Source organism: Brassica rapa, chromosome A09 (assembly GCF_000309985.2).
Source record: "Brassica rapa cultivar Chiifu-401-42 chromosome A09, CAAS_Brap_v3.01, whole genome shotgun sequence".
NCBI lineage: Eukaryota > Viridiplantae > Streptophyta > Magnoliopsida > Brassicales > Brassicaceae > Brassica > Brassica rapa.
Genome location: NC_024803.2, coordinates 19,544,817 through 19,562,012, shown reverse-complemented (window position 1 = coordinate 19,562,012; position 17,196 = coordinate 19,544,817). Strand labels below are relative to the sequence as shown.

The following is a 17,196-nucleotide window of genomic DNA, read 5'->3' as shown; positions in this document are numbered from 1 at the left end:
CCAGTGCCACGTCATCTTCAGCTGCCTCTACTTCTCCAAAGTTATCCGTATCTTTTGTTAACTCAGCTCCTCTCTTCCTCTTCCTGAAATATGATCTCAAGGGCTTATCACCCCACTTTCTCTATTTCCATGAACCATTACAATTGTTTCGTTGGTAAACCATCAATGAAAGACACGTCAAGTACCTGTATGTTATAATCAAATCATGATGGAGAAATGCTTAGAGAACAATATTTTTGTTCTTAAAGATAGTATTTTAAAAGGAGGGAGTTCTCTGTTTTCTGGGAACTATAGAGAATAGAGACGTAAAACTACTTCTTTTTTCGAGACAGAGCCTTCAGACATAAAACTACTTGTTTGCACACTCCTAATTTAGGCTCTCTATAAATGAGACATATTAGAGCTGCTTCAAGATACGTTTATTGTGTTTTAGTTTCTGTCTAATTTATTTATTTATGTTTAGTTTAACTATATTGATCAACGCATTCCATTGACATCTATTTTCAACCTTTTCAAGTTTTCATATACTCTTTTACCACTTACCATAATATTCGCTTTTCCATACTTTCAAACATCGTATGATAATGATACTCATGTCAATTTTTTTATCAAAAAAATTACGAACCTTTTCACTTTTCAATCTCTATTTCAGGTGCACTATTATGACTATTTAATTTTGTTTTCTACATCGTGATACACGATCACATTACATAACCTAAGCTATGATGGAAATCAACCGTAAGAGTCCCAGAAAACATTTGCAAAGGTAGAAAAGAGATGTGAACGAAGTGAGTTTATCTTTCTTTCTTTTTGTCCCTGGAAGATTGCATTGATCAATTGAACAAGAGATTACACGGTTTTATACTAAAGCCGGCGTATTACCCCACGCTCACCTAGACAATCGAAGAACGCGTGATTAGGACATATATCTACATCCAAAAGCTAGCCACTGTATTTTTTTCAATTATCCTAGGAATCTCATACGCGTTCATTTCTATTTAAATCTGTCAATCTAACCATATTCGTTACTTATACTTACAACTCTGCAAACAAGACAATGAAAAAGGAAGGATGGGTACATGAATGATTAAGTGACACATTTCTAAACAGCTTCCCGCATGAGCCATTTTACAATTCAATGCAACATGAAACTGATTAGCTGTAGACGAAAATGTAACATCCCATCCCAGTTTGTGATATATATAAAAAGATTTTAAAAATTGATTGGGTTATCTATGTCACAAAAGTGTGCTTACTTTTTTAGGTACACATCCGTTTAAAACTCCAAAGTTAAGCGTGCTTGAGCCGGAGTAGTTGAATGATTCGCGATATCGTGCGAGTGAGGCCAAAGCACATGGAAAGGTCATGTGGTGATTACAGGGTCAGTAAACATGACTACTGAGCCCCGAAAAGTTAACACACCGTCCGTAAGACGGGATGGGTCCACGGGCCGAGTGAGCGGGCGTGGGTCGGTCGGGGCGTTACAAGTTGTATCAGTAATTGCAGGGTCATTAAACATGACTCCTGAGCCCCGAAAAATTAACACCATCTGTAGGACATGATAGGGCCCACGGGCCGAGTGAGCGGGCGTGGGTTGCCCTTTAGCTGTTGGCGGTTGGGGCGTTACAAGTGGTATCAGAGCTGAACACAGGCGAGTGTCGATCCAGTGAGGGCTCACTAACATGGGTAACGATCTTGGAGTGCAACGAGGACGTTGTATTCTTTGAGAGGAGGTGAATTGTAACATCCCGGTTTGTGGTATATAGAAAAAGCTTAAAAGAATTGATTTGGCTACCTATATCACCAAAGTGCGCTTACCTTTTTGGGCACACAGCCGTTCAGAACTCATAGAGTTAAGTGTGCTTGAGCTGGAGTAGTGGAAGGATGGGCGATATATCGGAAAGTGATTTGTGATATCTTGAGAGCGAGGCCAAAGTACGGGGAAATGTCATGTGGTGATTGCAGGGTTAGTAAACATGACTATTGAGCCTCTGAAAAATTAATACACTGTCTGTCGGACGGGATGGAGCCCACGGGCCGAGTGAACGGGCATGGGTGGCCCATTAGCCATGGGCGGTCTGAGCTAGCGTTACAGAAATATCAATATTAGCCTTGGACAGTCTGAGCCAAACTAATGGGGATAAGAAACCAAAAGAGGTGTCTGTGTCATCTCTGCATACAGAGTTCGAAGCACTCTCTTGGACGATGGAAAGTATGTTACAATACTCAACCAGTCAGCACTTTGGAACAAACTAGATCATGATCTTCTTTCAATGATTCAAGAGCCAACAGTATGGATAAGATTTTCAACTGGAGGAGTTAGCAATTTTAAGGGAAAGATTCAAAGATATCAAGATTGTTTACCAACCTTGAGCGCAAAACGTGACTATAGATTCACTAACATAAATCACCCACTCTTATTATAGAGATTTTGTTTTTCATTGGTTAATTTATTCTGGTTTTCCTTCCCAAACCAAATTTAGTTTAAATAATATAATAGTCTTTTGATGTAAAAAAACTCTTTTGTAGTTTTTTTATTTGTTTTATGTTTACACATATTTTAGTTGTTTATTGATCAACTCACTTCAAATCTCATTATTTGAAATGTTTTTTTTTGGGTCGTGTGCTTGTGTTCCATTGGTTGCTTCTATTGGCGAAGAATAGAACTGTCAAATGGGTGTCCAGAGCCCATTTGGGTTTGACCAAACGGACCATTTGAAATATGGGCAGTATTGGGTGGTTCAATATGGACAATGGTCCAAAAAAAGTCCAAGACCAATAAAAACCATGTCCAAATGGTCAAAACCCATAAACACCCAATACATTTTATTTGTATTTAATTTAATTTATATGTTTCATATTCATATTATTCACAATGATTTTTATAAAATCTCATAAAATCTGTAATTTATTTATTTGTACTTTTTTAAATTTATAAAATTTGTAATTATCATTATTTTTGTGAAACAAAGTAATGTGTAAGTTAAAATACAATATCAAAGACTCAACTTTGAAACATATAAAGTCTCAACTTTCAAACATATAAATTAATTTTTTTGAGTCTCAAAACCATTGTAAACATTAGAAACATACAAAGTCTCAAAACATAACAAAGCAAGAGAACAATGAGTTTACCGTACACAGGAAACAAACAGATAGCGAGAGTTAATATGTTTCATCAGCCTGCATTACAAACAACACAAGACATCAATCAAACCCTGAAATACTTGAGCTATTGAACGTACTGTCTTTAGAAACTTACTTGAGGATAGGTACTCAATCATATCACCTATTTCTTGGAAGCCACGGAACCAGTTCCTTGCGCAGATCAAAGCTTGAACATTTGTGGGTAGGATACAGATTCTACACTTGTTGAGAACCCGACTACCAATCCTGAATAATGACTCCGACGCCACTGTCGTGAGAGGGATACTGAGGACATCGCAAGCCATTGAAGACAACTCTTTAAAGAGGCTTGCATTATCTTTCCAGTATGGCACATCATACAAACTTCTAAAGCTTTCCATATCAACCACTGGCTCATTCAAGTATATGTCTAATGGTGATTTCCAACTACCGCCGGCGGTCTTTTGAGAGAAGTAAGCATAAAAACCCTGTAAACAACAACAAACGGGGCGAGTCTACAAGTCTTAAGTTTCAAATTTCAAGCATCTTCCTACGTTAATAAACAACATCAAACCGACGAGTCTACAAGTCTGTCTTAAGTTTACAAGTCAAGTCTACAAGTCTTAAGTTGCAAGCATGTCTACGAGTCTTAAGATTCAAGAGAAATATACGTTGGAAGTAGTATAAACTTACATCGTATCCTGAAGGGATGTTGTGTCGAGGAGCATGTGAAGTAGATGCTCTAGTGGTGCTTGTCTCCTTCTTATATGCTCCAAAAATCTTGACCATCTTCTCACGAATATACTCCACGTTCAATTTGACAGTTTCTGGATCTAGAATATTGTAACAATACTCTAGAAACGCAAGCTTCAGTCGAGGATCAAGAACTGCCGCAATTGCTAATATGAGGTTTGTAGTTGCTTATGGGCTTCAGTAGGTCATAAAATATGCTCAGCCCATATTCTGGCATCACTGTCGACCGACGGCAAGGGTGCACGGTCGAACGACAGTCCTTCATCTCCTCGACCGCTTCTTCTCGCGAGGCAAACTGATTACTCTTCAGTAAAACGGGTATAACTTCTGCTATAGGATGCTGATTGACCTCAAAACGGTGGCATTGGAAAGCTAACGCAAAGCTCTATCTTGTGTCAAACGATGGGGTCGATCTAACAATGGAAAGGTCTCCATTTATAGATAAACATATAACGCATCTGTGCAGCTCTGCACCTCAAAAGCCTCCAAAATTATCATATTTCTCCAGAACGTATGTGAACCTGTAAATACTCTAAAAATACTCCAAAAGATAGTAATTATATCTTAAAAAAACATCTATACCATGGCTGAAAGTGGGTAAAATTCATGGTATATTAGAGGGGCCATCTTTCTGAACGATTCCTCTTTGTTTTTGTTTTTGAAATACTGGTGTTTAGTGAATCTTCTTCCTTCGAATAATGGCTTCCCGTAGCCCCTTTGATTCTTGGAATAATGGCATTCCATAATTCTTTTCTTTTTATGCACTCTTTTCCATCAAACTGTTTTCCACGCTATACTTGTAGTAAATCCCCTAACTTAGAGGTGTTTCCCACTGTGTTACCTAGCTCTTCTTGAGGAGACTTGAAGATGGAGCAAGATATCTTAAAGGAATCACATAATAGTGAATTACGTTCCATCTTCCGTAGATAGGTTGCTCTTTGATTTCCAAGAGATGATACGCCCTTTCTTCGGGATCCTCAGGCTGGGACGTCGCTTCAGAACCTAGATGCGTTGCTAGGACCCGGAGGTCACGTTTGGAACCGGAGGTTGCTCTCAGGTTTTTGGGGCGGCTCCGGACCCGGAGATTATAGCTAGGACCTACATGATTAACTTGGAACCCGAAGGTTTAAGCTTTAAAAATACAGACTTAGAACTCGTCGGTCGCTCTTATAACCCGAAGGTCATGTAAGGACCCGATGGTCGTTTAAGAACCCGAAGTTTCTTTTTAGATCCTGAGATCGCATTTAGAACCCGAAGGTCATACGAGAACCCTGAGGTTCTCCTGAGATCTTATTTGGATTCGGGGGTCATGTGGGAACCCAGAGGTTCTCCTCTAGATCTTGAGATCATATTTGGACCCGGAGTTCGTAAGAACCCAAAATTTTTGGTTTTGCAGAGACCATACTCCGCCTTCCTAGTCAAGACTACTACTGGTACCTGTTCGGATCTCGCATTCTGCCGCTCAAAAGCTGGCCACTATCGATTTCCTATGCTGCATGCTGCTTCTGCAGGAAGCCACTATCAGACTTAGGGGGGGGGGGGGTGGATCTAACTAGTGTAGTGACCCAAGCACCAGATTTTACTGCTTTCCACGTCTGGATAACCAGGGATTGTAATGTGCTCCCGAACTTTTGCAGTTTTCCTCCATGTATTTCATAGTACTTTTGCAATTATACCGTGTGTTCCCTGTATTGTGTAGCACGTAGCGTTTTAATACAGGTACTTTTCACATGTGGTACTCTAAGGACCCCGATATGCCTTAGGCTATACCAGAAGTTTAGGTAGTTTTAACAGCAAACTCAGGTTTGCGCAGACCCATTCATGCCTTATGTCTCATACCCATTTGTTTTTTTTGTGGATGTGCCACTTTTTGATAAGGGTTGGCCAGGGTCGGAGGTCTCTTGGGACATGATCCAGCTAGTATGCCTCTTTAAGTATGATGGTTTTCCTATTACCCTTATAGTCGAAACTATTTTTATTTTATAAGCTTTGTCAATAGACATTTAGCGTACATAGGAGTAGGAAACCATAATGCTTAAATAGTATATAGTAAAGCAATAGAAATCATGATCCGGAGACCGTACTAAAAATAATAGGCTTTGAAGACGCCCTTTCAATGTTCCCTCACATATAAGGATTACTAAAACCCTAAAGCAAAGGATCGACTTCCCAAGGCTTAGAGACTAGAACTAGACGGCTAGAACTAGGGTTCTTACTCAATACTTTGTAACCTCTCTTGTTCTTGTTTGTCTGATTAATAATACGTCTCTTCAAGCCTATCCTCTCTAAATCCTCACGAAATACATATAAACTATTCCGTAGTACTCACAAAGAGCCTACACAAAAATCCCCTAACATATATAGTCGTCTAGGAGTCGGTTTCCTTAGTTTAAACTCTTCCATATTCGGAAATATGGAAGGTTCTCCTTATCGGAAGTTTTCCATTTCTTGGAAGGGAGCTCGGTTCCAGGGACCGAACTCAGGGTTCCTTCTAGCGGGGACCTGAAGTGTTCCCTTATCGGGGACCCGAGAGTCTGGGTCCTGCCTGGAGGCTGGAGAAAATGATACCGGAGTATTTTTTCCCCAACAATTTGCCCCTTATTTCTCGATTTCGTCATCAAATTCGGAGAATAACCTGTGCACTCAAGTCAACCGGAGTTGCTCATTCTCAGCAGGCTCCCCTTAGGCAGGACCCCGTTCCGCTGGTCTTGCTAGCCCGGGTTCCACTCAAGCCGGAACTCATTCTGAACCCAGGTGAGGATTGGTTCCTTCGTGTTTGACCAGAGTCTAGTAGTAGTTTCTCTTATCTTCTGGAGACGATGAGGCTGGAACTCTGAAGTATTAACCATGCGCGGGGCTGGAGATAATTATTGCTGGGAGAATCTAGGGATCTTTGAGGCTATGATTCTTTGTTTTGAGGGAAAAAAAAGGTAGAAACATTGCTTCCCTTCGCGCCTTTCCTTTTTCTAGGCCGGCCATTTCTTTCGTAAAGGACTCTCCTAGAGATTTGGAAATATTTGATTTCCTTTTTCCTGCCTCCAAAAAGGAAAGAATCAGGCATATATTTAGGGTGTCTGATGCGTAGAGTTTCATTCATCCCTTATTTCAGAAGATGAACTCTGATCTTCCTGTTTCGCTCGTGGGTGGTCGCGTGAGACCTTACCGCCTATTTACTGATCATTTCTCCTCCCCTGTTGCTTCTTTCGGAGAAGTTTCTGAAACTGATAGCGAGGTGATTCCAAGGGTGCCTTTGAAGCAACGTGGTTCCCTCATTCTCGACGATGGCCCGTGTTTTGAAATTCAGGAGGGAGGTCTGAAGGTGATACGGAGGAAGTACGGGATTCATTCTTCAGTGCAGATGAAGAGTTCTTTGGAGTTTGAGCGTGCTCATGATGGGGGGCCAGGCGAGATAGCCATTTTTGAGGCGTATTTGGTAGCAGGTTTTCAGGGAATCGTCCCTTCGCTTGTGGCTGAAGTATCGTCGTTTTTGGGTTTTTGTCCTTCTCAACTTACTCCTTCATCCTGGAAGACTTTAATGTTGATCCAAGTACTCGGGGAGCTTTATGGCCTTGATACCGGGGTACACGAAGTTCTATACTCCTACTATTTTGCCCCTTTGACGATCATGCATGGGTTCTACCACCTCCAGCCTTGCGACGGCGATCCCTTGGTTGAAGAGCCTTCGAAAGGTACCTGGGGTAGTTACCCCTTTGGGGACAACTGGACCAGTCGGTACGTGTTTATGAAGATCCATGAACCCTTCCATTACCCTACGTTCTGGCATACCGTTGGTAAGCCTTGCTCCGGACACCTTTTCCTTCTTTAGTTGCTGGTCTGCTGATAACTGATTTTGCTTTCAGATGTGTCTCTTCCGGTATCCTTTCTTGGGAAAGCTGTGGCGAAAAAGATGTTGGCGATTCCTCGATGTTTCCGTGGAGTGTACTTCCTGATGAGCAAGGCAGTCCTGCATCACAGTCGTCTTTGGGGTAAATCTCTGCGTCTTGGTCCTTTCTTTAGTAGAATCCCGTCTTGGTAGGGTCTAATTTCTTCATTTTTTACTCCCCAGGGAATATTGCGAGACTCCCTGCTTCTGTCCTCTATGACGAATATCAGCAGGCTGGAGCATGAAGAAGACGCCCTTTCTATGTTCCCCCACCTCGTTTGACTAGGGTAACACCGCCAGCTGCTAGGACTAGGCCACTCCCCTCCAGGACCATGATTGGAGATTCACTGTTGTTGGGCGTTCGACAGAGGCTTCTTATTGAGTTGTTTCTTCTTCGTAACCGGGTGCGAGACATGGCAGCTCAGCGTGACTTATTGATTTGGCAGGTGAGAGCTTCTGCTAGATGGGAGCTTATGAAGGAATGGCTGGAAGGAAGGATAGAATGCTGGGATCCTGAAGAAAAATATCGTCGGCATCTGCTTGGTTCTGAAGGATCGGACCATCACTTTGGAGGGTGCCCTCAAGTAGATTCGAGATCCGCTGCAGAGTCTCGAGTCTCGGCCAGTCCATCTTTCTAGATGTTTGTTGCTTTTTGTTAAGTGTTTTTTGAATAATGGCTTTTTGTTGCCTTTCTTGATTCTTCTTTGGAACGATGCTCTTTTGTAATGAATTTCTTTTCCTGCAAACATTATTTCCTTTTTTCTCGTAAGTTCGGAATTTTGAACTTAGCCCGAAGGTCTTTTGAGGACCCGGAGGTTTTATCTTTGGATCTTTAGATCGTAGTCAGGCCCGGGGGTTAATACGAACCTGGAGGTTTACCTTTTCCAGGCCCTGAAGAAATTTTTTCAGGATCCGGAGACTGCATGGGGACCCGAAAGTTCTTAATAACCCGGGGGTATTCAGTTTTAATTTTAAGGGACCGTATTCTGCCATCCTAGGTGAGGCCACTACCGGTACCTGTTAGAATTTCGTATTCTACCGCTCGGAAGCTGGTTACTATTGAGTTTCCGTGCTGCATGCTGCTTTCTGCAGAAAGCCACTATCAGACTTAGAGGGTGCTGGTGTGGGTGAAAACCCAAGTGCCAGACTTTGCTACTTTCCACGTCTGGAGAAGTAGAGTATTATGTAGTGCTCCCGAATTTTGCACTTGCTCAATGGAAATTATACCTTGTGTCCCCTGTAATATTCTAGCACGTAGCACTTTAATACAAGTACTTTCACATTTTTGGTATTTTTGTTTGGGACCCCGATATGCCTGACGCTATACAGGGGTTTTAGGTAATATTGACGGCATTCTCAGGTTTGCGCAGATCCATTCCTACCTTATGTCTCATACCCGTTTTGCTTTTTTGTGGTCGTACCACTTTTTATTAAAGGTTGGCCAGGATCGAAGGTCTCTTGGACCTGATCCAGCTTGTTTGCCCCTTTAAGTATTATGGCATTCCTACTACTCTTTTATAATAGGAACTATTTTATTATATAAGCTTTTAGTCCGGGGACGTTTCAGCATACATAGGAGTAGGAAAACATAATGCTTAAACAATGGATATAGAGAATATGATCTAGTGATCTTTGTTAGAAATAATAAGCTTTAAGGTTCAGGGCATTCCAGCAATTGGGTTGTATTTTACCTTTGGCGTCTTGAAGCCTGTATGCCCCTGCTCCCCGTACCTCTATTATCTTGTAGGGTCCTTCCCATCTGGGGGTGAGTTTTCCAGTTGTTTTCTCAGTTCGTCGCAGGACCCAATCGCCTTGCTGAAAAGTTCTGGTTCTCACCTTCTTGTTGTAGGTCTTGGCTACTTCTTGTTGGTAGGACCAATTTCTCAGTCGGGCAGTTTCTCTCTTTTCGTTGAGTAGGTCGAGACTTAGCGACATTAGCTCGTGGTTTTCTTCCTGAGAGGTAGTCCCCGAGACTGTGTTCTTTACGTGCATTTCGGTGGGGATTATAGCCTCTGCTCCGTATACCAGCGTGTAGGGGGTTTCCTGGGTTGTTGTCTTGGGGATGGTCCGATAGGCCCAGAGGACTCTGTGCAGCTCCTCTGCCACGTTTCCCTTGGAAACCTCCAAGCGCTTCTTCAGAATGTTCACCATAGTTTTATTTGTGGACTCCGCTTGCCCGTTAGACTGGGGGTGTCACGGCGTAGCGAAGGAAAGTCTGATGCCCCAGTCTTTGCAGAACTCCTTGAAATTGTGGCTCGTAAACTGGGGGCCGTTGTCGGTGACGATTTCTTTTGGAACCCCGAACCGTGTGATTATGGTTATTCTGCTGAGTGCTTCTGCCTCGATCCATTTCGAAAAGTAGTATGTCACTATCAGGACGAAGACCTTCTGCTCCAGTGCCATGAGAACTTACCTACTATATCCATGCCCCATTTCCTGAACGGCCAGGGTGAGCTTCTGGATTTGAGGTTCTCTGGAGGTAGTCTGGAGACAGCGCGTGCCTTTGGCATCTGTCACAATGTTTAGCTTTTTGGTTGGCGTCATCGGCCATCGTGGGCCAGTAATAACGTGCACTTTTGGCTCTCAGCACTAGGCTCCTGCCTCTGGAATGAGACCAGCAATCTCCCTCGTGTAATTCCATTAGGATCTTGGTCGCTTCACGGGGTGTAACGCATCTCACATATGGGCCAAAGAACGATCTGCAGTATAGCTTTCCCTGAGAGAGGCAATACCTAGCGGCCTTCTTCTTGATTTTCCTGCTTTCGTTGTGGTCTTCCGGAAATATGTCGTCTTCAAGATATCGGACCAGGGAAGTCATCCAGGTTTCTTCTTCTTCGATGGCGGAAATCTCTTCGTTTTATGGCTCTACTAGGGTGGCTGGCCATTGGAGAACCAACAGGGGGATGCTTATCTGGGTCTGTGTATCGAGGGTGGATCTTAAGTTAGCCAGAGCATCAGCTTGTGAGTTCTGCTCCCTGGGGATCTGAGTGAGCTTACAGTTTTTGAACTTCTTGATGAGTCGTCGAGCAACCGCCAGATAGCGGATCATACTGTCGTCTTTAGCCTAATACTCTCCCTGTGCCTGGTTGATAATCATTTGGGAGTCGCTATAGACTTGGATGTTCTCTGCGCCCAGCTGGTGAGCGAGCGATAACCCAGCGATCAAGGCCTCGTACTCGCTTTCGTTGTTCGTTGCTTTGAAGTTGCATCTTACGGCCCTCGAGGCTGTGTTCCCTGTTGGGGACGTGAGTACGATTCCTACCCCTGCTCCCCGAACGTTACCGGAGCCGTCCATGTGTAGGACCCATTCCCCTTCTTCTTTTGTCCCACTCTGAAGGCATACCTCCTGCTCGAGAGCCGGAAGTAAAGATGGAGAGAATTCGGCCATAAAGTCTGCTAAGGTTTGGGACTTAATTGCCGTAGCGGGTCGGAAGATTATGTCGTATTCTCCCAGTTCCACTGCTCACTTTGCCAATCATCCGGAGACCTCAGGCTTATGTAGGACCAGCTTTATAGGGAAGGAAGTGACCAACACCACCGGATGAGCCTGAAAGTAAGGTCGTAATTTGCGAGCGGCGACCATCAGGGCCAGGGCCAGGGCCAACTTCTCCAGGTGACTGTAGCGGGTTTCTGCGTCTAGAAGGGCTTTGCTCACGTAGTAGATTGGTAGTTGCTTGGTTCCCTCTTCTCGAACCAAGACGGCGCTAACTGCATGCTCTGAGACAGCGAGGTATAGCAGTAAGACCTCGCCAAGCAAGGGTTTGGATAAAAGAGAGGGAGTAGTAAGATAATCCTTGAATTCTTGGAGAGCCGATTCGCACTTTTCTGTCCATTCGAAATCTTTTGGCTTCTTGAGGGTTTCGAAGAAGGCGTGGGATTTATCTCAGAGCCTGGTTATGAATCTGCTTAAAGCCGCCATTCTGTCAGTTAGCTTCTGGACTTCTTTTACGCTCCTCGGGGAAGGAATTGAATGGATAGCTCTGATCTGTTTTGGATTAGCTTCGATGCCCCGGTGGATCACAATGTACCCTAAGAATTTTCCAGAGTTGGCGCCGAAGGAGCATTTAGCTGGGTTGAGCTTCATATTGTATTTACGGAGGGTAGAAAAGGCCTGTTGCAAGTAGGAGATATGGTCCTCCGCCTCTAGGGATTTCACCAGCATGTCGTCAATGTAGACCTCCATAGTTTCTCCTATTTGATCCGCAAACATCATGTTCACCAACCTCTGATATATCGATCCGGCGTTCTTCAGGCCGAAGGGCATGACCTTGTAGCAGTAGATCCCCTGAGACGTCATGAAGGAGGTTTTCTCTTTATCTTCGGGGTGCATGAGTATTTGGTTGTAGCTGGAGAAAGCATCCATGAAGCTCATTAGCTGGTGTCCAGCCGTAGCATCGACAAGCTTATCAATGTGCGGCCGAGGAAAAGGGTCCTTCGGACAGGACTTGTTGAGGTCTGTGAAATCGATGCAGACCCGCCATTTTCCGTTCATCTTCTTGACCACGACCACGTTGGCTAGCCACTCTGGGTATTGCACCTCTCGGATGAACCCTGCTTCTAATAGGTTCCTGACCTCTTCGTTGATTATAATGTCTCTTTCCGGAGCGAACTTTCTTCGCTTCTGTCTTTTTGACTGGTGCGAGGGATCTACTTGCAGCTGATGCATAATGATCTCGGGGTCGATCCCGGGCATGTCCGAATGGGACCACGCGAAACAATCGGAATTGGACCTGAGAAAATCTACTAGCCTTCTTCTTAATCCCTCGGGGAGCTTGGAGCCGATCTTGAGGTTACGAGTTGAATCGCCTTCGACTAGTGGCACGTCATCCATATCCTCGACTTCCGGTTCCTCTGTGTGCGGAATTTGGGACTTTCTTTGTGGGGGCGGTGCGGCCTCGATTTGTTTCTTCAGAGTGACTTGGTAGCAGCGGCGGGTAGTCTCCTGATCTCCTCTAATCGCCCTAACGCCCCAAGGAGTGAGAAACTTTATTGTTTGATGGAGAGTCGAGGGAACTGCCCCCATTCCATGAATCCACGCTCGGCCCAAGATCATGTTGTAAGAGGAGTGACAGTTGACTACCAGGAGCCTAGTAGATAGGCTGACCCCTTCAGCGTGGACAGGGAGGACGACCTCCCCTATTTTTTGCTTGACCTCCCCGCTGAATCCGATAAGGGGGATTGCTTTTCGTATTATGGCTTTCTCCTCCAGCCCTAGATTTTTGTATGCGGTCTGGAAGATAATATTACTGGAGCTGCCGCTATCCACCAGTATTCGTTTAACCAGGCAGTTTTATAGTAAGCGAGATGACGAGGGCATCATGGTGTGGCACCAAGACTCCCTCTCGTTCTTCTGCGGTGAAGGTTATTTCATCGGTTTCGGGATACTCTAACTTGACCTTCTCGGAGTTGCCCCATACGTCGCGGGCGTTTTCCTGAATAGTGGTGTGGTTTACGCTGTACGCCTTCGGTCCTTCAGATATGACATGGATCGTCCTAGCTCGTAGTCGTGGCGGGACGGGCTCGGCTTTGACGAGTTTGTCTGCTCGACTTTGTAAGTTGTCGGATAAGCCCTGGGGGTTGATTCCTCTTTGAATGGCTTCGGGTAGCTTGTTACGTTTATCCATCGCCATTATCATGTAGTTAGATTACTCCCCTCCAAACTTATAGAGGATTTTTTTGTAGGCTCTTTGTGAGTACTACAGAACGATGGATAAGCTGATATTTTATATGTATTTTGTGAGGATTTAGGGAGGATAGGCTTGAAGAGACGTATTATTAATCAGACAAACAAGAACAAGAGCGGTTACAAAGTATTGAGTAAGAGCCTTAGTTCTTGCCGTCTAGTTCTAGTCTCTAAGCCTTGGGGAAGTCGATCCTTTGGTTTAGGGTTTTAGTAATATTTATATAGTCAGTTGTCTAGGAGTCGGTTTCCTTAAGTTAATGTGGGAACCGAAATTCGCACTGTCGATTTTCGTTTAAATAAGGAAACTAGGAAAACCCTAATTTCCCAGAGGACCCGGATATCTGCTAATTACCACACGTCAAGCAATCAGAACACGAGAATAACAACGATAAAGTATGAGAAATCGAAAAAGAGAGCAAAGAAGATCTTATTCCGAATTTGCGTATGAGCGTTTACAACAAGGTATAAGCCTGGACTCAAGAGCTGTCGGCGAGATTCCTAGTTCTAGTAACCCTAAGACGGCTAAACCTAATTGAGTCGCAGCTCGAAATAACAAAAACGGAAAATTGCCTAAATTGCTCTAAGTGCTAAGTTTGCTCTGAAAAGGTTCTCCTCCATGCTCCTCGCCTAGGACTCCTTATATACTAGCTCCAAGGTCGTTTTACGCTTTTACTCTTCTGCCCTTAAGCCTTCATAGCATAAAAATGGAGATATTCCATTTTTCCCGATCTTCACAATTATCTTCAAAACTTCCGTATTTATCCGCGGAAACTTGACATTTATCCTTCCTTGTTGGCCAAGCATAAACCGTGCTGCGGTTTACGGGCTTTTGGTTAAGAAATCGTAGGATGGGCCTCGAGTCGTGTTTTAGGTCCCTTTGGGCAGTCTTCCGACTCGACACGTTTACTACGATATCTTTTTGATAAAGAAACAAACTTTTCGCAGTTTTCTAATCCGCGAAGTTTGATCGATGAATTTCGATAGCGGAAAACATGGACTGAGCTTGCTACGGTCTTCGGGAGATAGCATTCGAAGGTTTAACGAGATTGCACGGATTGATGTCTGTCGATGTTCGGAAGAGTTCAATCGCTACACAGCGACCGAACTTCAGCTCGAGCCCGGTCGCTACGTAGCGACCGAGCTTGGGCTCGAGCTCGGTCGCTACGTAGCGACCGAGCTTTGGCTTGAGCTCGGTTGCTATGTAGCGACCGAGCGGGACGAGCGCTCGGTCGCTACGTAGCGACCTGTTTCGAGCTTTCGTCGGACATCTCGATTCTTTCTTCCGTAAAGCTTTTTAGTAAGGAAGAATCTATTTCGAAAAGTACTCTTCAAGGAAATTATTACTTTCTTCCTCGGACGTTTTGAATGTTAAATTTGTCGTAACCGTTTTTTACCCCAACAGTTAAACTCTTCCATATTCGGAAATATGGAAAGTTCTCCTTATCGAAAGTTTTCCATTTTTTTGGAAGGGTTCTCGGTTCCATGGACCGAACTCAGGCTTCCTTCTAGAGGGGAACTGAAGCGTTCCCTTATCGGGTACCCGAGGGTTTGGGTCCTGCCTGGAGGCTGGAAGAAATGATACCGGAGTATTTTTCCCCAACAGACGGAGTCTCCCATGGTCGATTACCTGGAACAGATGTTCACCAAGAGGCTCGATGCCATGCAGTCCATGGTAGAAAGGCTCCCAGGGGTAGCTCCCCCCATCCGGAAGATCAACCCCGACTCCTATGCCGATACTCCTTTCACAGATGAGATCACCTTGATCGAGATGCCCAGGAAATTCTCCTTGCGAACCAAGCATAAACCATCATACGGCTTATGGGCTTTTGGTTAAGAAATCGTAGGTGAGTTTTGAGTCACTTCTTAGGTCTCTTTGGACCGTCTTTTGACTCGAAGCGTTTATTACGGTTTTTTCGATAAAAATGAACTTTCCGCGGTTTTTATCGTAAAGTTTGATTGATGACTCCGAATAACGAGAAACATGAAATGGCTCAGCTACGGTCTTCGGGAGATAGCATTAAAGAGTAGACGAGAATGCATGGATTCGCGTCGTATCGACGTTTTGGGAAAGCTCGATGGCTTCGTAACGATCAAAATGTGCATGTGCTCGGTCACTACGTAGTGACCAAGCTTGGTTCCGAACTCGGTCGCTACATAGCAACCGAGCCGTGTGCATGCTTGGTCTCCGCGTATTGATCGAGCTTGGCTTGTCCGCGATCCGATTATCATGCTCGAGCTCGTCCATGGCCAGTCGGATACGTGTTCGTTGTCTTGGGACAATCTGTATTTGGTTCAACCGAGATTCGAATAAGATTTTACCGCAAGGCTCTTCGTAAAGATTTCTTTACGAAGATTACTTTTCGTAAAAGCGTTCATGCTGATTTTTACGGACTTTCAGACATTGATTCCGTCGTGACTAATTTTGACCCCAACATATACTCTTCCAAGGTCAGCTTTAGCTTTCCCCTTCCTGCCCTTAAGCCGTCTTAAGTGAAAAATGGAGATATTCCAGTTTTTCCGATCTTCATGCTTATCTGCGGAAACTTAACTTTTTTCTGCGGAAACTTATCTTTATATTTGTTTTTATAAAATAAAAATGTAAACCGCCATAGTATCTACGAGCTCATTCTTAAAGAATCGTAAGTGGGTTTGTAGTCGCGTTTTAGACCTCGTTGGGCCGTCTTTCGACATGAAACATTTGTTACGATTTTCTTTTCGACAAAAACAAGTTCTCGCGGTTTTTATCGTAAAGTTTCAACGGTAACTTTGATCGGAATGATGTGAGAAATGATATGGCTGCGGTACATGGGAGCTGGCATTGAGGAACAGACAAGAATGCACGGATTTGGGTTGTACCCGTTGATCGATGTCTGAGACAGTTTGTTCGCTACATAACGACCTGGTCCGTGCTGGATCGGTCGCTACGTAGCGACCGGCTCGTTCGCGGACCGGTCACTACGTGGCGACCGAGTTTGGATCCTTTTCTGACATTTTATGAACGTTTTCTTGGACAATGGGTGTTTAGTTTCGATGAATCAACCGAGATTAGTGCAAGATTTCACCGCAAAGTTCTTCGTAAATATTTTTTTACGAAGATTACTTTTCGTAAAAGCGTTCATGCTGATTTTTACGGATATTTGGATGTTAACTTCGTCGTGTCCATTTTTGACCCCAACAAAAATTAAGGTTCGGAAAATATTCTCTTAAAAAATTTGGGAAAGATTTAAGAAATACTGTGATTACGAATTTGATAGAAATCAAATTATGTCGTCCGTAGACTGAAGACAGGCTTGGTAGACTACAAAATCCTGCTAAGGTAGAATATAGTATTGAGGTAGATAACACAATCGAAATGTCGTAGAGTATATATATATATATATATATATATATATATATATATATATATTCTTTATATAGTAAAGCACAAGTCACTCCACCAATTAAAATATGCCACATGGAATTTATTTACAAAAAATACAAATAATGTCCTTTAAAAAAATCCTGGTCCCGAATACTTTGAAACTTAAATCCCTATTTTTTTCTCACATAATCACCAACACGTTCAAGATAAAATCACGATCAGAAACTGTTTTAATCTTATTTATTTTACTCTTCTGTTTTCTTAACATAGATTTTACTTTCTTCTTCATAGCTTCATTTTCCTTCTGTCGAGTTCTTACTCTGCGCAGAAACAAATTCCATACAAATTTACAATTACTCTTATTTTAATTTTTAAATGATTATTTTCAAT

General features: G+C 43.5%; 1 protein-coding gene across 1 annotated transcript; it reads right to left on the bottom strand.

The window, feature by feature from the left end:
- Nucleotides 1-9,309: 9,309 nt before the first annotated feature.
- LOC117127740 lies at nucleotides 9,310-9,913 on the bottom strand. Its single transcript, XM_033278390.1, has 2 exons — nucleotides 9,454-9,913; nucleotides 9,310-9,356 (listed from the first exon to the last, which is right to left on the bottom strand). Exons 1-2 carry the CDS (start codon nucleotides 9,911-9,913, stop codon nucleotides 9,310-9,312), a joined length of 507 nt encoding a protein of 168 aa, XP_033134281.1.
- Nucleotides 9,914-17,196: the final 7,283 nt, after the last annotated feature.

What these genes read in the sequence shown, in the direction of transcription:
- LOC117127740 (XM_033278390.1), bottom strand. Translation starts at nt 9,913, where the DNA reads ATGGTGAACATTCTGAAGAAGCGCTTGGAGGTTTCCAAGGGAAACGTG. An exon ending in CAGGCTTCAAGACGCCAAAG is followed by an intron (nt 9,357 to 9,453) that starts GTAAAATACAAC and finishes CCATTGTTTAAG; the next exon opens with CATTATGTTTTCCTACTCCT.